Source organism: Entelurus aequoreus, linkage group LG04 (genome assembly GCF_033978785.1).
Source record: "Entelurus aequoreus isolate RoL-2023_Sb linkage group LG04, RoL_Eaeq_v1.1, whole genome shotgun sequence".
NCBI lineage: Eukaryota > Metazoa > Chordata > Actinopteri > Syngnathiformes > Syngnathidae > Entelurus > Entelurus aequoreus.
This window is the reverse complement of record NC_084734.1, coordinates 67,705,984-67,727,759: the sequence shown is the minus strand read 5'-3', so window position 1 is coordinate 67,727,759 and position 21,776 is coordinate 67,705,984. Positions and strand designations below refer to the sequence as shown.

At 38.1% G+C, this 21,776-nt stretch overlaps 2 protein-coding genes across 7 annotated transcripts in view; one reads left to right on the top strand and one right to left on the bottom strand.

Moving 5' to 3' along the window:
• The window catches only part of slc7a2 (solute carrier family 7 member 2), a 396,413-nt gene that overhangs the window by 76,842 nt on the left and 297,795 nt on the right, over positions 1-21,776 (top strand). The gene's annotated exons all lie outside the window — the stretch shown is intronic.
• Positions 1-21,776, bottom strand: part of mtus1a (microtubule associated tumor suppressor 1a) — a 46,443-nt gene that overhangs the window by 11,145 nt on the left and 13,522 nt on the right. For 5 of the 6 annotated variants that reach the window (XM_062045547.1, XM_062045545.1, XM_062045548.1 and 2 more), the window contains 6 exons: positions 19,706-21,682; positions 18,591-18,807; positions 17,634-17,849; positions 14,777-14,869; positions 14,348-14,479; positions 5,078-5,301 (listed from right to left, as the gene is read on the bottom strand). In XM_062045547.1, the coding sequence (XP_061901531.1) occupies positions 5,078-5,301; positions 14,348-14,479; positions 14,777-14,869; positions 17,634-17,849; positions 18,591-18,807; positions 19,706-21,604 (2,781 nt within the window). In that variant the 5' untranslated portion in view covers positions 21,605-21,682. The remainder of the gene's footprint in view (positions 1-5,077; positions 5,302-14,347; positions 14,480-14,776; positions 14,870-17,633; positions 17,850-18,590; positions 18,808-19,705; positions 21,683-21,776) is intronic. The other variant, XM_062045550.1, reaches the window with a different exon arrangement.

The following is a 21,776-nucleotide window of genomic DNA, read 5'->3' as shown; positions in this document are numbered from 1 at the left end:
AAAAGCTGCTTCACTAGCTATGCTGCCTGACTGCAAAGTGCACTGCTGTATTAAAAAAAAAAGCTCTGTAAAGGGGCAGGCATCCAAGGAAAGAACACTCCTCCCTTCCTACTGAGGTGAGGTCACTGTATGACAGCACTCCAAGTAGCCAGAATGGAGAAGCCAGATACATTGTACAGAGCAGCCTAACAGGCTGATGGGGCACGACGATAGATACGTAGTGACCTTCCCAGTGGGACTTCATTACTGCCATCCCCCTTCTCATCAAAGCTTAAACCATTCTCAAACCTCTGCACCACTCCCTTACGATCATCTGTTGACTTCATGCTCGCAATTCCACTGTTACACACCCACTTACTTACTGTGCCAGTTCAAACATCAAGTTTCACTTCAAGAACATCATTTTACAGAAATACATAATGATGTGTCATGTTGACCAACCTCAAACAAGCTAGACATTTTTTTAAGCCTGCACTAAAAAAAAAAGAAAGTAAAAATTGTTGACCCACTAAATGAGAGGACATGTTTCACTTTATGTCTAAGGAGACATTTTGGCTGAGAAATAAATTATATACAGTCAAGTTTTGGTTGCCACAAGCTGCATTGTTGCTAGTCGTGGAGACTGAAGATTTATGGCAGTGGTTCTCAAATGGGGGTACGCGTACCCCTGGGGGTACTTTAAGGTATGCCAAAGGGTATGTGAGATTTTTTTTAAATGTCTGTCAAAAAGAACAATATAGCAATGCAATATTCAGTGTTGACAGATAGATTTTTTGTGGACACGTTCCATAAATATTGACGTTAAAGATTTCTTTTTTTGTGAAGAAATGTTTAGAATTAAGTTCATGAATCCAGATGGATCTCTATTACAATCCCCAAAGAGGGCACTTTAAGTTGAAGATTACTTCTATGCGTAGAAATCTTTATTTATAATGGAATCAATTATTTATTTTTCAACAAGTTTTTAGTTATTTTTATATCTTTTTTTTCCAAATAGTTCAAGAAAGACCACAACAAATGAGCAATATTTTGCACTGTTATACAATTTAATAAATCAGAAACTGATGACATAGTGCTGTATTTTACTTCTTTATCTCTTTTTTTCAACCAAAAATGCTTTGCTCTGATTAGGGGGTACTCACTGAAAAAAGGTTGAGAACCACTGATTTATGGAACTGCGTTCGTTTTGAAAGCTTTCCTTGCGAAACACGAATGCAGGCATGCACAGGTTAGTATGTAGGCGCTAAAGCATTTCCGCATAAACATAAGTGACATAATTGATTTTACTGTAGAAACGACTAACAGTACACAGACAAAAACACCTATGGATTTAAAAATGGTCATTTTAAAACTTAATGTGAGTCTTTTATAAGACAAGCATATTTTTATGGTGTTGGATAGTATATTCCAAAGGGTTTCTCTAAATGCAAATATTTTGTCTAGTCTGGGGTATATAACTAAGTATACATCCCTAATCAGGCATAGAATAACACAGAGTGGTCAGTCATGAACCAATTGCAATCAACTTACTATTTCTTGGATATAATTTCAATATTGAATTTAAGCCATAACAAATACAGCAAATTATGAACCTGCTCGTTTCAAAGCATGTAATCGCTCCACTCCACAGTATCATCACACAATCCGTACATGATAAGAAACAATGTGGAGTGCCAGCTACGAGATGTGGCCACCTCCTCATGTTACCATATCAAGTCAACAGCTGGGGCATTCTCACACAGTGATGGTAAGAGCCGTCTATTCTTGGGCCTTTGAATTTCCACTAGATTCCACTGTCCACCACAAGCAATGAAACTGACCTACTAATAGACCAACCAAACAATTGATGGAATAACTTTATAGCTAAAAATTGTGTCAAACAAATTAAGGTGTACATCTGTGCATTTTGCATAGTGAGAGTAATGGAAGCAAGCAGAGGAACTATATTGTGTTTACTAGCGTAATATGTCACCCATAAGAGAAAAATGAGATTGCTGGTTGACGTGATCACTTTCGACATAGTGACCCTCAACATTATTGTGGTCACATTTGTACTTTAATATTACCAGAAAAATGTGTGTAAAATAGGGGTCTCCCCATCCAACTTCTTCACTTCCAATATGACACCAGTAGTGGCTGATTTCAATATTGATCCCATACATTATCACTACAAGTCATATATACTTCTATTATCTTGTAGTGTGGAATGTTGGAAAATGTTTGATTAAATTGAAAACATTCAAACAGCCAACAATTGAAGGTATAAAAAACACTAACCTATTCATCATTAACCGTCTGGAATGGACATATGCTGTCTTTAAGTTGAAGTGGAGTGGTAATTGACTTTTTGGTGACACCTGGTGGCCATAATTCAATAAGTTAAGCTCATGAAGCAGTAAGTTTAATGATGTGGACACGATTGTTACTCGATACTTTCTAATACCCGTCTGCCTTGGAGACTTTGTATGTGAATGTAATATGTAACTACAGGTATGTTTATTTGATACTTGTTTTAAGTGACAAATGTGTTTTAGACTGCAATATAGTTTAATTGGGGAAACTTATTACATACTGTAAATCTAGCTTGCTTTTGTTTGCATAGCTGTCGTGTAGCTGTTTGTGTAGCTTTTAGTAGCCTATCCATAACTTACCCGGTTTACCTTTTGAAAATTACTTCACTAAAATACAAGAAAGACCAAACTTTTGTGCTTACTAGAACACATTTAACTGTGAAATGGCTGTCCTGTTTTGCACAAGTAAACACGCTGCGGCACAAATTCAAAGGAAGCCCATGAACAATCGAAGAAAACAATCTGATACAAACATTGATTAGCACTGTTGTGGTACAGGTTGTATTCAGACATGTGACTTTTGAACGGAAGTGGGAGAAGTGGTGGGCCACCAAACCAATATGGCTACCGTGCAGCAAACAGCCTGCAAACTATCTGAACTATCTGAGTCACAAGGGGCCGGATCTTACCATTAAAAGCAGATGAGCAAAAAAAAACATATTATGCAATGGAATCCATCCCTATAAGTTATTAAAAAAAGATGTGTCGAGCGATATCAATGATTATCCATCGATTGAGTTCCCAATCATATCAAACTATCTGGTGCTCCAGACATCATTCTACATGACAAAACAGATGAAAACTTGGAAAAGCATGGAAGTCTACAATTTCTTTGTGTGGCTGGGTCAAGAAATTTGGTCTCAAGACTCTCCCGGATGAATCATGCACCGTTTTTGCTCAGGTAATGATGTATTTCAACTTTTATATTATTACTTTGGGTCTACTGATGTTTGTTGCAGGCACCGTTTAAGAGTACGGCTGTTTTCCCCGTCAAAATATAACTATAGAACTTAACGTTGTGTGTAAACTGAAAACGTCATATATGATTGCTGCCTTTGGTAAAAGCTTAACGTGTTTAGGTTTTGCTCACATTTGTTTTCTTTTATTTAGACTGCCGAGTTGGTGGTTTGCAAAACACTCGTATCAAACATCAGTTTTAAGAACACCGAAACATGATAAAATAAAAATAATATCAAGATAATACTTGAATGTAGAATAACCGTAGCAGAACCTCCAGGTTCTGTAACAGCTTCTTTCCCTCAGGCCATAAGACTCTTGAACGCATAATAATAATCCCCTCAATTCCCTCAAAAAACGGATGAACTCGCTGGACTATAAAGACAATATAACATACATCCGTAAACGTGGATGCATATGCAAAAGTGCAATATATTTATCTGTACAGTAATATATTACATCTGCACCTTCTTTCACCTTATTGCTCTTTTGTCCTGCACTACCATGAGCTAATGCAACGAAAATTTGTTCTTATCTGTACTGTAAAGTTCAAATTTGAATGACAATAAAGGAAGTCTAAGTGTAAGTCTAAGAATGGGAAATACTAAACGTTAAAAGTATTATCAAACAAACCTTTAACAACGTGCTCACTGCATACTCGTGCGTTTTTCGACTCTGCTCCCATGGACTGGAGTGCTTGTTACTTAACTCGACGTCTTTTGTAAAATCAAGACATATTTTGCCCTTCTTGATTCCTTTTTGAAGAACTCTGAATAAACATTTATCCTTGTCACGATTTGAACGATTACCTAAAACAACGGGAGTATAGGCAATTTTTCAATCGAGAAAGGCAAAATGCCGCCCAGAACACTATGACAACAGACGATCGCTGGCCCACCATTTCAAGTCTCACATATTTAATGAGCCCTACTTGATGTCAGGTGAATACAACCTATTGAAGCTAATTAATAATGAAGGTCTTTAAGATCAAGTGAAAACACTGTTAAATCACCAAAATATAAAAGGATTTTTACAAAACACATTTTTAAAAAACTACTTAGTCAAAATATGATAAACAGAGATAATTAAATAGTGCGAAAGTCGATAGAAAAATACCCAAATTTTTGCGGCCAACCATTTTCAACTATTACACACTTTGCAGGACAACCTTCTGAAGTGAAGAAACTCAAAAGAGTACAGGCACAAAGCTGTTATTCTGTTATTGACAATGTAACAACGGCAAAACTCTTAGCTTTGTGCTTTAATATGAACAAACAGGCATGTTTGCAATGCACAGTAGCAAGATTAATCCCTTGAGGTACTGGGCTCCTGGAAGTTAATCACATGAGTTTGCTTGAGCGATCCAAATCAAACATGTTTTAAAAAAACCTGTCTAGGTGATGAATGTCTGTAAATAGAGAGAGCATTTGGCTTGTTGCTTTTATTCATGTCATATGCAGGGTGACAATGACAAGATAATATAGTAGGAACTGTATATAATCCATTATTTGTTGTGTTTGATACAGTCATAATCGTTTAAAATATGTTTCTTTTTTACACTATCGCCCAGAGATTTTCTATTCTGTTATTTCAAAACTAAAACAGTTATACAGGAACATCTAATATTACTGGAAAGCGAAAGTTGTTACTCTCAAAAGTGGTGAAACAAAGTAATAGTATATTAATTGACACGTGTCAAAGGAAGTACAAGTATAATAGCAGTAGTATAATTGTGCAACACTTTAATTATGAAAAAAGAGTTGTCATACCTCTGCCAGCGTTTTCTGCAAGACAATAGTAACTGCCTCAAATCTGCAGGTAGAGGTTGCAAGTAGTTCTGTGAGATGTTGGATTCTCTGATCCTTAGTGTCACCCTGTGGGAGACTCGGTGGTACCACATCAGGGCGTCCAGTATTCTGCTTTGATTGGGATGTTTCCACTTGCTGCAGAGGTGGTTGCTGGCGGCAACTGGCTTTTGCTTTGTTCTTGTCTACTGTAAAAGAGCATGTGTCGAGAGCCGTGACAACATTCATAATCATCATTGTCATGCCCCGTTCCATAAGCACAACAGTTGGTCTGACAACACCCTCAACGCTATACATCCTAAAATACGTTGCATGCTCCAATGTCCAAATTGTCAATGGTTCTGAAGTCTGCAAAGGTTCTATTTAAAGGCCTACTGAAACCCACTACTACCGACCACGCAGTCTGATAGTTTATATATCAATGATGAAATCTTAACATTATAACACATGCCAATACGGCCGGGTTAACTTATAAAGTGACATTTTAAATTTGCCGCTAAACTTCCGGTTCGAAGCGCCTCTGAGGATGACGTATGCGCGTGACGTAGCCCGGGGAACACGGGTATGCCTTCCACATTGAAGCCAATACGAAAAAGCTCTGTTTTCATTTCATAATTCCACAGTATTCTGGACATCTGTGTTCGTGAATCTGTTGCAATCATGTTCATTGCATTATGGAGAAAGAAGCTGAGCAAGCAAAGAAGAAAGTTGTCGGTGCGAAATGGACGTATTTTTCGAACGAAGTCAGCAACAAGAGTACACAGCCGGCGCTTCTTTGTTTACATTCCCGAAAGATGCAGTCAAGATGGAAGAACTCGGATAACAGAGACTCTAACCAGGAGGACTTTTGACTTCGATACACAGACGCCTGTAGAGAACTGGGACAACACAGACTCTTACCAGGATTACTTTGATTTGGATGACAAAGACGCAGACGTGCTACTGTGAGTATGCAGCTTTGGCTTCTAAACATTTGATCGCTTGACCGTATGTGCGCAACTTTTTTTTGCGTATGTACGTAACTTTTTTAAAATATATAAGCTTTATGAACCTTGGGTTAGGTGAACGGTCTTTTGGGCTGAGTGATTGTGTGTGTTGATCAGGTGTTTGAATTGTATTGGCGTGTTCTATGGAGCTAGGAGCTAGCATAGGAGCTAGCATAGGAGCTAGGAGTTAGCATAACAAAGACCTAGGTGTTTTTATGCAGGATTAATTTGTGTCATATTAAATATAAGCCTGGTTGTGTTGTGGCTAATAGAGTAAATATATGTCTTGTGTTTATTTACTGTTTTAGTCATTCCCAGCTGAATACCAGGTACCGTGAGTATGCAGCCTTGGCTGCTAAACATTTGATAGCTTGACCGTACGTGCGCGTCACGTACGTAACTTTTTAAAAATATATGAGCTTTATGAACCTTGGGTTAGGTGAACGGTCTTTTGGGCTGAGTGATTGTGTGTGTTGATCAGGTGTTTGAATTGTATTGGCGTGTTCTATGGAGCTAGGAGCTAGCATAGGAGCTAGCATAACAAACACGTAGGTGTTTTTATGCAGGATTAATTTGTGGCATATTAAATATGAGCCTGGTTGTGTTGTGGCTAATAGAGTATATATATGTCTTGTGTTTATTTACTGTTGTAGTCATTCCCAGCTGAATATCAGGTACCGTGAGTATGCAGCCTTGGCTGCTAAACATTTGATAGCTTGACCGTATGTGCGCGTCACGTACGTAACTTTTGAAAAATATACAAGCTTTATGAACCTTGGGTTGGGTGAACGGTCTTTTGGGCTGAGTGATTGTGTGTGTTGATCAGGTGTTTGAATTGTATTGGCGTGTTCTATGAAGCTAGGAGCTAGCAGAGGAGCTAGGAGCTAGCATAACAAACACGTAGGTGTTTTTATGCAGGATTAATTTGTGGCATATTAAATATAAGCCTGGTTGTGTTGTGGCTAATAGAGTATATATATGTCTTGTGTTTATTTACTGTTGTAGTCATTCCCAGCTGAATATCAGGTCACCCCCGGCTCTCACAGCATCTTCCCTATCTGAATAGCTTCAACTCCCCACTAGTCCTTCACTTGCACTTTACTCATCCACAAATCTTTCATCCTCGCTCAAATTAATGGGGAAATTGTTGCTTTCTCGGTCCGAATCTCTCTCACTTCATGCGGCCATCATTGTAAACAATAGGGAACTTTGCGTATATGTTCAATTAACTACGTCACGCTACTTCTGGTAGGGGCAAGCCTTTTTTTTATCAGATACCAAAAGTTGCAAACTTTATCGTCGTTGTTCTATACTAAATCCTTTCAGCAAAAATATGGCAATATCGCGAAATGATCAAGTATGACACATAGAATAGATCCGCTATCCCCGTTTAAATAAAAAAAATTCATTTCAGTAGGCCTTTAACCAGCTATACTGATGAGCCCCTGTCCTGCCAGACATATATCCCTGACATTCAAATGGATCCCCTGAATGCAATTATTTTTCCATTTCCTGATTCAATGTAGAGCTCAGTGGACCTGGTCACCAAAGGCAGCTTGTTTTGCTTCTGTTGATTGAGATCAGCTTTATAAATATATCACTGCCCATATAAATGGCACGATCCATCCATCAATCAAAATAAAATACCTAAATATCTGACACCCGTGAAAAACAATGACAAAACCCAACAGGAAACGTGTACTGCGTGTTGCGTAACAAGGCAATAAGACTAAGGTGAGACATACCAGCTCTGATTGGTGGAATACTATACCAGCAGGGAATATAGTGGGGTTGGTAATCGACTTACACAGTACTGCAGGCAAGGCAATTAAAAGTATTGTTTTAAAACAAATATATAGAAATGTCGGACAGACTAACTAAATGAATTGCAGTGTGTGCAGTGCACTGGATGAGTACTATCAACAAACTGTTATGCATGACCAAGTGTATTTTTGCGATACAATACAATGATTAATACATGTTGGTAGTTAAGCAATGCAGCCTGTATTTTCCTTTGCAAATAACTTATCAAATGCCTCTTCGATCAGTAGAAAAACTAAATCAAAATCATATAATAATATATCATATATATAATAGGTGCGTTACACATCAGGATAGAACAGCTTGCTGATTTTTGATGGCATGGCATGGAATTAAACAGATCATCATGGCATGGAATTAGACAGAACATGATTGGGCCCAGCTACAGTCGGGCGGAAGGCGGGGTACACCCTGGACAAGTCGCCACCTCATCGCAGGGCCAACACAGATAGACGGACAACATTCACACTCACATTCACACACTTGGGCCAATTTAGTGTTGTCAATCAACCTATCCCCAGGTGCATGTCTTTGGAAGTGGGAGGAAGCCGGAGTACCCGGAAGGAACCCACGCAGTCACGGGGAGAACATGCAAACTCCACACAGAAAGATCCCAAGCCCGGGATTGAACCCAGGACTACTCAGGACCTTCGTATTGTGAGGCAGACGCACTAACCCCTCTGCCACGTGCTGCCCGACTGTAGCTGAGATAGGCTCCAGCGCCCCCCGCGACCCCATAGGGAATAAGCGGTAGAAAATGGATGGATGGATGGATGATTGGGCCCTGCTTCTCAGCAATACATTGCCCTCAAAAGCAGCTGACGTTTTATTGAATTAGGACACCCTCTACTGGTTGTAAAAACAATGTTTCAGATTTGGGAATTTCAGTGATTAAGGTGACATGAAACATCAATGTAAATGTTGTGGTGGTGTCAACGTAATGCTCACAATAAATTAAATAGGTGTTAAAAACACATGTAACAGAACATTTTTATTTTTGGAATTAAACAAATATAAACCTAAATGTATTTGGTCATCAACCTTAATTTTTAAATTATGGATGCCCTTTGAAATGACCAAAAACAAAAGACGTTTCATACAAATTTAATGTGTGTTAAAACATTTGATTTTGTTCACGAGTACGGTGTCCATGAAGGGATGGATCTGAAACACACAAAAAACTATCACCTATCACCTGCTCTATGCTACCTTCTAAAATGTAAGCAAAACAAGGAAGTTGCTTTAATCAGTCAATTTATATGAAGTCAAATTTGTTACCTGACATCACTTAGCAAAAACTAAAGTTTCTACTTTTATATAACTACTAATAGTAATACTATTAGTATTTACAGAAAAATTATATATGGAAGAAATTGCACATATGTCTCAGAATGTATATTCTATTTAGTGCCTAAATAACCACATATATTGCTGTAGGCATATTGCACATGTAGTTAGACTGCTGTGGGTCTTTGAAGTAGTGTTTATTTAGATTTTTTTTCCCAATGAATGATAATGAATACATGTCGCGAGTTGCGCGTCTTTGACTTTGTATGTGGCCAAACAGAATCATTTTTTTTAAAGATTTAAGACCAAAAAATATGGCCCAATCTTTTGTTGGATACAATTGTTATGAATTGAGGAAATTATTACATTGAACTTTTTCAATACATTTGGGAGTTAGATTTATTTTAGTTTAGTTCTTTTAGTTATATGTTTGGAGTGCGAATGTTGGATCTGACGCAGCCATGATGCATATACACACCCACTACGTAATCCATTATATTATTATTAATACCACTCAAATATTTTTATAATACAAACTGTACAAAAACACATTTATTGTGCCAATAATATAAATAATATATAGAAATAATTTTGTATGCAAGCCAATTTTCCATAGGAGCTTTAAATATTGCTCATGATGACTAGTAATATTAAATAGAATGTCTGCTATGCATTACTTGACAAAATGAAACAGGCTAAAAAGCTAAAATATGAACATCTTTTTATCGCAGCAAGAGTTGTCGGTCACGGTGAAGCTGACACTATGGTTGGTAAAAAAATTGGCATTCAAATTTAGATTTTTATTAGATATAACGTTACTTAGCCCTCCAAAAATAATCTTGTTAAATGCTTAGCGTAATAAGCACCAGTCTAAAAATATTGCCTTCTTCTTTGGAGTCGCTCTCTGTCTTCAGTCATTGACAGTTCTACACGTGATCCTTCAGATAATCACAATATTCATGAGCTAATTAGTATGATTATTTGTGAATGACTGTGGAATGAGAAGTGGGACGACACCGGGGAGGAACTCTTCTGCTCACGATTAACTGCAGGTGTAATTTAAAATTAGAAGAGTGCATATCTGCACATGTGCGCAGCATGCTTTTATTAATCAGATTTGTTTTTGTGTGTACCAACATTTAGAGGTTCCTACTTACGCAATGTTTCACGTTGGAATCCACACACTTGTTTAAATGAGGCCTTAGTAGACTAATTGTCTACTGTTTTGCAACTTTTCTATACATATGACGATCACCATCACCAACTGTGCCCAGAATAATGTGTATTACTACGTTTTATTTTAAAAATAAAAACCTGCAAATTATTTTTCCTCCTCTGACTAGTGTGGCCTAAGCAAAATACAGAACATATCTTTCAAACACCCTCCTTGTAGCCTGCACAATAATTACAGCAGTTTCTCTTTCTAATGCCATGCAAGGAGATATCTCACCAGAGAACGTTGATAACAACCAATCACTTTGTTGAAGTGCTACTTTGACACAATACCAGACAATTCAGTTCAGTGTAATGTTGCATAAATCACACTGGAAACTTACATTTGATCTTCTGTAATAATAACTGCAGCACTGCAAATTAAAAGTCAATCTAAGTCAATAATGCTATTAATTGTTGAAAACATGCATCCCATTTCAGATTCCATTGGAAAAATGATTACTTAATCTTTCAAAAATAGCAGGGAACCACTTCACAAACTGATCAACAGACACTGATGCTTCCATGGCTCAACCGAGAGACCAAAATAACCAAGTTCATTTCAGGCTGAAACAGGAGATCTGGGTCTCTCTGTGAGGGCAATATGAAACTAATAAACACACACACACGCACGCACGCGAGCGCACATTTAAAAACGTGTATTAACTTATGCAAGCAAATATCTCAAGTACATTTATGTGTAAATAACATGTTTTAATCCTAACTGACTCCTACTACACTACCCTGGTGGCATTTACTGTGAATGCTACCGATACATGAAAGATAAACCTCCTCCTACTTTGCCAACAAGTAAACAGTTATGCTAAACATAGATGCCCACATTTCACAACACAGGTCAACAACCAAAACCTCAGCTAAATTAACTAAAAGAGACAGACAAGTTAACAAAGATAATATAACATAAGGTGACAAACCTGCTTGAAAAACCAGTGTAGTTTTCCTGCAACCGGACAGCAGCTGAATGTTTCGGAGTAAACCCTTTGCTGTCAGACGCACGTGGATTTTTGAGAGGGAGAACTTTGGAGACCATAATATTGCTCATAAATCAGGCTAGAAAGCCACCGTTTTAGTCAACAAGAGCATACAAAAAAAATCTATGTACCGTATTCGGTATACACTGAACACATTTGTAAGTACCAGGCTGCTGATAAATTAAAAAACTGTTCAAAATCACTTATTCCATTGCGTGTTGAGGAAAAAACTGTTAAAAGTACTGCGGTCAGGACGATAGATATGCAATGTAGGACAGCATGCTACATTTCCAAAAAACCTAATCCTGCTGGTAAAGCCTACAATTCCAGACGTGATGATGATGTTGCTGTAGCTAAAGCAGGAAGCTAGGATGCCAAGGTTGAGAGGGGGGATGGGAGGAGCAAAAAAACATTGCAGCCAATGACTATTTTCACCTGCCCCCCATGTTCTCTCTATGTTACGCGGAGAAGAGATGACAAGCCAGCTCTGGGCAAGGTTTTGCCTGCTAAACTAATGCTGGAATTTAAATTTTCCTGAGGGAACTCTCCTGAAGGAATCAATAAAGTACTATCTATCTGTCTAAGCAATGACTATGTGATAGCATCAATTCCACAATGTTAAAGAAGAATTGCACTTTTTTAAAATTTTGCCTAAAATTCACAATTCCTATGAGAGTTAAAGGCCTACTGAAACCCACTACTACCGACCACTCAGTCTGATAGTTTATATATCAATGATGAAATCTTAACATTGCAACACATGCCAATATGGCCGGGTTAACTTATAAAGTGCAATTTTAAATTTCCCGCTAAACTTCCAGTTGAAAACGTCTATATATGATGACGTATGCGCGTGACGTCACTAGTTAAACGGAAGTATTGGTACCCCATTGAATCCAATACAAAAAAGCTCTGTTTTCATCTCAAAATTCTACAGTATTCTGGACATCTGTGTTGGTGAATCTTTTGCAATTTGTTTAATGAACAATGAAGACTGCAAAGAAGACAGTTGTAGGTGGGATCGGTGTATTAGCGGCTGGCTGTAGCAACACAACCAGGAGGACTTTGACTTGGATAGCAGATGCGCTAGCCGCCGACCGCACGGATGATCGGGTGAAGTCCTTCGTCCTTCCGTCGATCGCTGGAACGCAGGTGAGCATAGGTGTTGATGAACAGATGAGGGCTGGCTGGCGTAGGTGGAGCGCTAATGTTTTTATCATAGCTCTGTGAGGTCCCGTTGCTAAGTTAGCTTCAATGGCATCGTTAGCAACAGCATTGTTAAGCTTCGCCAAGCTGGGAATTATTAACCGTGTATTTACATGTCCATGGTTTAATAGTATTGTTGATCTTCTGTCTATCTTTCCAGTCAGGGATTTATTTATTTTGTTTCTATCTGCATTTGAGCCCGATGCTATCACGTTAGCTCAGTAGCTAAAGAGTTTCGCCGAATCCAATGAACCCTTGTACCTAAGTTACGGTCAGAGCGAAAAAAGATACGTCCTGCACTGCACTGTAGTCCTTCACTCTCACTTTCCTCATCCACAAATCTTTCATCCTCGCTCAAATTAATGGGGTAATCGTCGCTTTCTCGGTCCGAATCTCTCTTGCTGCATTGTAAACAATGGGAAAATGTGAGGAGTCCTTCCTCCGGTGACGTCACGCTACTTCCGGTATAGGCAAGGCTTTTTTTTTTTTATCAGCGACCAAAAGTTGCAACCTTTATCGTCGTTGTTCTCTAATAAATCCTTTCAGCAAAAATATGGCAATATCGCGAAATGATCAAGTATGACACATAGAATGGATCTGCTATCCCTGTTTAAATTAAAAAAAAATCATTTCAGTAGGCCTTTAAGAACACATTCTCATGAATAAACGTAAATAAAAGTCTGCTTACAATTAAGCTAATGGAGCCATGATGTTATTGTGTCTGTTGACAATAACCCAATAAACAAACATCCAAAAAGCGGCAACGATACTACATTTACATTTTGCGACCTAAATATTAACCAAGTATTGGCGATACCGGTATTATAAGCGCTAACATTAAGGACTTACATTTAACAGCGCATTGATCAGAGAAAGGCAACTTCCTGCTGCTGTATTGACATCATGAGCTGGTGAGCTACTTTCTTGCATCGAAGCTAGTGAAGATTAATTTTAAATTATAAATCATGTCTCTCACCTGGATAGTAAAATGATGTGGACATAAACTGAGAAATTGGTACACTTTGACAGCCAACTTAGACTCAGAAATGGCGAAAAAGACACTGTTTGTGTAATTGTTGTTTACCTTTTTAGAGAAAATATGATGTTATCTATGTTTGCTATGACGCATATATCAACTACGCCCCTAGCCACGCCCTTGCCGCCAAAGGTATTTTAGCAATCTAGGGGAAACCCTACAAATCCTATCATGTGTCACAGCTTCGAAAAATAAAGGTGGTCTCCAGGTTATGAACAAGCTCCATGCCTAGACTGTGATGCAAGTTGAGTTTTAGTGTAAGACAATCTTATATCTAAATTAACAACTATGTCACTCTCACTGTTCACCAAGCACATCAAGGACATAGAATAGAGTAAAAAAAAAAAAAAAAGTATTAAATGAAACAAAAGATCTTTATCTCTGTGGTTAACTGTAGCGAACTTGCAGTTATATGTCGTGTTTAAGATTTTAATGATTTCCGACTGCCGTGATTATGCTCGTGTCCGCACCGAGAACAACGGCTGCATGCTGGGAGAAAAGTTTATTTTATCCGATAGTGTTTCGGCGTGGTTGCAGCCGACATGAGCTGGTTTTGATTTTGAAATAAAGAGATTTTTGACCGATTGCCTCGTCATCCTTATAACATCTGGGTAGACGTTTTAACACAAGCGGTATTGAGCGCATAAAAGAGTATCTACACTGGTTCTCCACTCCTTAAATAGAAACTTCTTACCTGCTCTGCTTGGTGTTGAATGAGTTAATCGGGAAGAAAGCGCTCTTTTCAGTGGACTGACATAAGAGGTACATGATCCTTTGTTGGTATTAGTAGCAGGTGGTACAACTGTAGAACACATTTTGACAGAGGCTGATAAAATAAAAGACAAGAAGTAAAAATCAACAATAACAATACATGATGCAATATTTTCTGTGATTAAGCACATGAGTGTATGCATTGCATTTGACAGTGCTAATATAACTATACAAAACCAGAACTTAAGAGTCTAGAGAACCTAAAACTAGTTCAAATAAAAAAAATGTTTTTGCACATTAATGCAATATTTGAGGACACGGTCAGTAAAGGTCTTCTTAAAGAAGGCTGGACTTATTAATACATGTACTGTACAGCATGTGTGTGGGCATGTGTGTGTGAGTGTATTCTTACTTGTTCCATTGTTTCTTACAGGGTTTGAAATTAGTCTTGGCTTTGGTACAACAGTCTTGAGAAGGTTTTGCCTATGCGGAGTTCCTCCAGAAGCTGTAGGGCAAGCACAGACAAGTGGTTCAACATGCAGAATACATTGGATAGCATGTACACGTGTGTAGGCATTATCATCATGACCACATTGATAGAGGTAAAAACATGGCCCCAATGTTATCCAAATTATAATCCTACTTTAAATCATACTTACTCCTGCAGTGCATTGTAACATTTCCATTAAATGCAGCAAACAACGGGATTATACAAAAGTGATAGGATCCAATGAACATGCATGTCAATAGAGTGACATCATAGCTGGACCCCGCTCTCCCCTCAGCCCCGATAGAAGAGTTTGTAAAAATGTGAGTAGGAGACTCTGTCCAAGTGCAGCTCCGAAGTCCAGCCATTTGTCTTAAACACAACAATGAACAGGATTGTTGCTCCGTTATTAGTCCCAAACATCGGTGATACTACAGTATGTCTACTATATACGCCTCTAGGCAGCGCTGTGTGTGAACTAGACTGGAACAGAATCTGCTGCCTTGACAACAAACAAGGGGACAGGGGGGGTCCCAGTTTAAAAACATCCCCTTATCCATTGAAACTGCCATACTGTTGCTGCTTAGATGTTATGCATAGTGCTGATGGGCTAATCAATACACATTAAAATTCATGTTCCTTTGCAACATGCATGGTTTGATATTCTCGGTGACATTAGATCACTAAACAATAACAAGGAAAAGCAAAATATACAGTAACAGTACATTATTTTCAACTGCACCTCTTGACCAAAGTCAGCTGCAATATGCTCCAGCTCACTTGTGACCTTGAATCGAACAAGAACTAATGTTGTACCTCACCACTTGAGTCTATTGGGTTTTTTGAAAACAGTCATCATCAATTCTATCATGATTTCTCAAAGTTGGGCGTTTGATTACGGCCTATTATTAGTCAAGAAATATGCATATTAATGCAAATGTTATGCATCTGTGGCCTGGGTTGAGCATTTTTAAGCAAAAAATGGCTAAATCATCTTAAAATAACACATTTAAGGTTTTGTACTGTATTGCACTGCATATTATAATCATCCTCAGTCCTCACTGATCAAGTTGCAGTATTTTCACAGGTTGAGGGTTGTATTTAAGAACTGTGTGTAAATTACTATAGAGCACAGGTATCAAACTCAAGGCCAGATCTGGCCTGCGACATCATTTTATCTGTCCCGCAAACACCTGTCAATAAAGTACTTAATATTTTCTCACTAAATGTATTGGATTGTTTTCATTTTGACAGAAAAAAATATATGTACTGCTTGAAATTGCATGCCTTTTCAACTTTAATACTATCCATTATTGCAACAAATATTACAGTATATTATCATACGTTCCAAAAAATGTTTGTCTAAATAAAAATACTGAAATATCTGCTTGACTTATGATTTTACAGCAAACTATCCATCAAATTAATAAAAATTACAATCAATTTTACAGTGTTCTTTACAGCATATTACTAAAAATAAAAAATAAAAAAATTTTTGCGTTAAAATTCTGTTGATTGAACTGCCAGTTTTTGACTGTAAAATCAAAGGTTGTTTTTAACGATGTATTACTGTAAATGGAAAGACTGTACTTTTTTTTAACGGTAGAAAAACTGGCAGCTAAGTTGCCAGAATAAAAAAAGAGCTTGTACTGTTTTTCAATTAACAATATAATGTTGTAAAAACCAATGTAAATTTAATAGTAAAATTCTGGCAACTAAGCAGCTAGCTTTTGCCAGCTTTTTCTGTAAAACAACAACAAAACAAAACAGTGGTATTGTTTTGATATTTACCGTAAAATGTAAGAAAAAAAAACAACACTACAGTAACACTTTGTAAATGTAAAGTTTTTACTGTAAAATCGACAGTCTACATTAAAAAACAAAACAATTATTAATGAAATCCAGAGGCAAATTAATACATTATTCGCTGTTACAAGCAGCCCTCTGATGGCAGCCGCCATAACTGCGATGTGGCCCTCAATGAAAACGAGTTTGACATCCCTGCTGTAGAGTCTTATTTATGTCATATATGTAGCATAGTACATGTATTATTTTCTATTAATATGTCTACCATATTGGGTAAATCAAATGCAAGAGTGACTATAGGAGTGGTATTTAATGTTAGAGGGTTCTAATAAAGTTACAAACCATATTTAGAAGGTTGTAAACAGTTGTTTTTGTTCTAACTATTAAAATATTTGATTTATGAATGAGAAGTACTACTTTGCAGAAATTCACTTATCACTGTTTGGTTTGGAACTAATAAATGATAAATGCGATAAATGAGGGAGGACGGGATAATTTCTGAGATCAAGTATATCTCTTTTGGCAGATGAGGACCTATTTAGAGGATTTGCCCGTAAGCGAAATGAAGTGAATTATATTTATATAGCACTTTTTTTCTAGGGACTCAAATCGCTTTACATAGTGAAACCCATTATGTAAAATACATACAAACCGGTGTGGGTGGCACTGGGTGCAAGTGGGTAAAGAATCTTGGCCAAGAACACAACGGCAGTGACTAGGATAGCGGAAGCGGGGATCGAACCTTGAACCCTCAAGTTGCTGGCACGGCCGCTCTACCAACCGAGCCACGCCGCCCCTTTTCAGTGAGTCACGATATAGACCCCTCTCGTTCACATCCAGAAGTGTTCAGAAAATGTTTTGACTTCACCCTAAAAATAATCTGCATCAACCTGAATTCATACTAACATATTTAAACACAGGCACTAAATAGCCTATGTAAAACTTTAAAAAGATTCACCATGTGTAATCACTGCACCTTCATTCTGGTCACTGCCAACACTGCCTACATGTTGGCTCCTGGATGTCAACAAGGTCTTGCGAGGTAGTCTAGAGGCAGGAGTAAGGAGCGGCCCCATACGAGAGGGGCGCGACGGAGTCTGAGCAGGTCGGGATCCATTCAGCTGGTACTTAACACTTGCAGATGAGGCTGGTGCAAGGGACTGCTCTCCTGTTGCTTGAGTCCTCTGACTGCCTGTTATTAAATAAAAAGTTGGAGATTAGTAGGATAATGTTTTTTAGATTGGACATGTGCATAAAAGGTGGAATGACTAAAACAGAGTTGACGTAAATATAGACAATGTAATTTCCTTACAATAACCTTTTGAATGGAATGAGCATCTTCCTTTTTTGGGATATTTACAGTGCTGTACCTGTCTAACCTAACCTAAACAATAGTAGTAAAGAAACTAGAAACAGTAGTGAAAAAAAAAAAGATTGTTGATGAACAAATAAATATTACCTTTATTAATAACTATACTTCAAATAAAAATAGAAAACTTACCAATGTTACATACTACAGCCAACATGTCAGACTTACAACACAATACAATTACAACTTAAGTAGGTTGTCCCTGAAGCTGAACTGTGTATGGGGGGATAGTAATCCTAACATTTTAGTGGAACAGCATTGCGGAGCTTAAAACCTCCCTTTCCTTCCCATGTTTTCCACACACTCGGGAGAGGGAGAGTTCTCTTCCTTCCCTATGACTCCTCTTACAATGAGCACATGGAGATAAGACAGCTCATTTTGAAGAATGCCGCCCTCATATTAAAAGTGGGAAATATCACCCTCTAATGGAGAAGCTGCTTAAAAACAAACTAAATACTTGCAGCAATAATCTACTAGTCTATGTGAATAGTATTCTACAGCAAGTAGACTTCCTGCCAAAAGTTATATAACAGAAGACAAAATGCAACATTAGCATTGTTTTACCTGCAAAGCTATTCTGCTTAGACTGTGGTGTGCCTACTACCCCTTTAGACACCCTGAAGTCAACATTTGAACTGGATCCTTGTCTCTGCCTGATAGACTGACTCGCAGTTGGAGGTTGGAAAAGTGATGTTGCTCGGGATTGTCTTGGAACGGTCTGTCCTCGAGCTTTGCTCTTAGTCTGATCCAAAGAAGATCCAGGTGCTCTGCCAGATTCTGTCTGCAAAGATGTGTAAGATTCTCAGCTTTTTACATTTTTATGTTGTTCCTAATGTACACACACATTAAATATGTTTTAAGTACTATAGATTACATTTAGGTATAGGAAATGTTTTGCAGCTCTTGTATCAACATTAGGGTTGTCCCTATACCAATATTTCGATACCGGTACCAAAATGTATTTGGATACTTTGATCCTTTTCTAAATAAAAGGGGACAACAAAAAATGGCATTATTGGCTTTATTTTAACAAAACATCTTACGTTACAATAAACATATGTTTCATATTGCAATCAAAGAACAATTTTGGCCTTAAATAAAATAGTGAATATACTAGACAACTTCTGAGTAATGTGCCTGCTGATGTATGCAGTAACATATTGTGTCATTTCTCATTCAACTATGTTGTCAAAATGATAAAGGACAAGAGGTAAACATTGATTGTTAATTCACTTGTTCATTTACTGTTAATATCTGGTTATTTTCTGTTTCAACATGTTCTATCTACACTTCTGTTAAAATGTAATAATCACTTATTCTTCTGTTTGGATACTTTACATTAGTTTCAGATGATACCACAAATTTAGGTATCGATCCAATACAAAGTAGTTAAAGGATTATTCATACATTGGTCATAATTTATGTCCTCATGTGTCCAGGGACATATTTAATGAGTTTATAAACATATACATTTTTAAAAAAAGGGAAAAAAGGATTTTGTGACGATAACAAATATAGATGTAATCATAGTAGTATCGACTAGATACGCTATATGTTGATTACGCTAACCGTAATTAACATATTTGGAAATGTAGTTTACATATAAGTTAAAATAATATAAATAGTACTTTAAAATATGTCATTTAAATTCATACTATTAAAGATAAACCTATACTCACCACCAGGCTGATTTTATTAACTTCTCTAGGGGAATCGTCCGCAGGTCTTTTTGTGACATCAGTCTGTGAGGGCACTTTACTCTGGGAAGAGTTGTTTAAAATCCCTGTTTTGCTCTGTTTTTCATGTCTGGGAAATACAATGGTGGTTGAGAACTTAGCAGCTTTCCTTTGCTTGGGTGGTCGAAGTAGAGATGACAAACTCTCTGATGAGCATCGAGGCCTTGTCTTGATGTAGCTCAAAGCTGAGCCTGCCTTGACCTCAATTTTGTTTGACATGTGCTTCTTTGGAGTCAGTTCAGAATCTTTCTGCCCACTTTTAGCAGAAGCTTTTTCACAGGATAAAGTTCGGTCACCGGTGCACTGAGCTGGAATGTCTACTTTTTGGCTTGAAGCGGTGTGCGCTTTCTCAGAACTGACAGTGCTGCAACACAGTGATTGAGCAATTTTACTTTCTGGGCTAGATATGCTACTTTTACCTTTTTCATTATCCACAGTATATTTGGGTGACTGTATGATTGTCACACCCAAGTGAACAGCCCTTGGAATGACTTGTTTCTGCACATTTATTTCCCTTTTAGCAGTGGCAGGCAAAAAGGCAGCCGCTCTTCCTATTCTGCTATTGGTACATCTAGTACCAATGGGGTTGCTGTGCAAATGTGCTTGCAATTGCTTGTGTTGTGGAGAAGATCTTGAATCCACAGTTCTTGTCACAACTTTAGATTTTACATTCCTCAAGTCTGATTTAGGACACTTCTTAATCTCATTTTGTTTTACTTTGCTTGGAGACGGTGATAATCCTACAGCCAAATTCTGTGTGGGAGTGACAGATGTTTGTTGTTTTTCAGCTGGTAATGATCTTGGACTTTCATTATCTTCAAAGCAAGGAGATTCTAAATGTGAGGGAAGTATTTTAGTGCCAGTTTTTGGTACCGGTGTAGAAGCCTTACTATTTTGCATAACTGCCATTGTGGGCACAAAGGTTGTGCCCTTTTCTGGCGTGAACTCTGCAGAGAAATGTGCCACCTCTGCTTCCATGCATGTCAATTGCACCTGTTTCTTATCATCTGGAGAGGCTCCGCACAGAAACGTTGTAAAAAGATCTCCCGGATTTCCACCTGGCCGAACCCCAGGAGAGGGCGCTGTACTCAAACTGTCTTCCTCAGGGAGCTCCCAGTTGTCTGCCAGGATAAAGGTCTTGCCAAGGTATGGGTTCCCGAGGGTCACCTCAGCTACATTCTCACACACATCTGGCAAGGTGAGTGTGCTCAAAATCTTGGATTCATCAAGAAATTCGGCATGCGCTATGGCTGGTGAGATGGACGAGTCATCGAGGGAAGAAAACACAGGAAGGGACTGGTCTGCCAAACAAAAACTGTTGCTCCTCATCACCATTTCCCCAGAGCTTATCGAGCAGCAGTTATTCTCAGTTGATCCATGCTGAGAAGTGTCACATGAACTTAGTTGGCTTTCTTCCCCTATCTCAGCAGAGGCAACATCCCCCTTATTACAACTGAAAGAGAGGTACTCTTCGGTCTCTTGATTGTCTTGTGAGCTCAAGTTTTTATTGCAGAAATTCACATGATCTTCGAGAAGGGTGTTGATACATGTTTGGGACAGCCTCATGCTTGAGTCACAGAACACATTATCCTGTCGTGGAGAAGTGATTTGCAAGCTATCCAAAAGAAAGCCTTCGGTGATACAATGGTCCGGCATGTGGATGTCTGGTGAGCTGCTGGTTTCTCTATTAGTCGATACACTACTGGAGGAGTTTGGTGATGGAGAAAGGGATCCATTGTTGTAAGGACTCTCAGATGAGAGACCAAGCTGCATGTTCCTGTGGGGCAGAGGAACTGTCGCAATGTGTTCATCGCAAGACATATCAAATGTTGATTTAGGCATTGATGGTTTGGATAGGGTTATATCTTGACAATTCCAAAGTTTTAGAGTCGATCAGGCAAGTTGATCCTCAATGAACATCTGTCAAGACAAAAAAAATATATATATCAGCAGTATCTATACAAAATTAATAAGAACATTCAAGATGATCATTGAAAGCATATTTAGTTTCTAT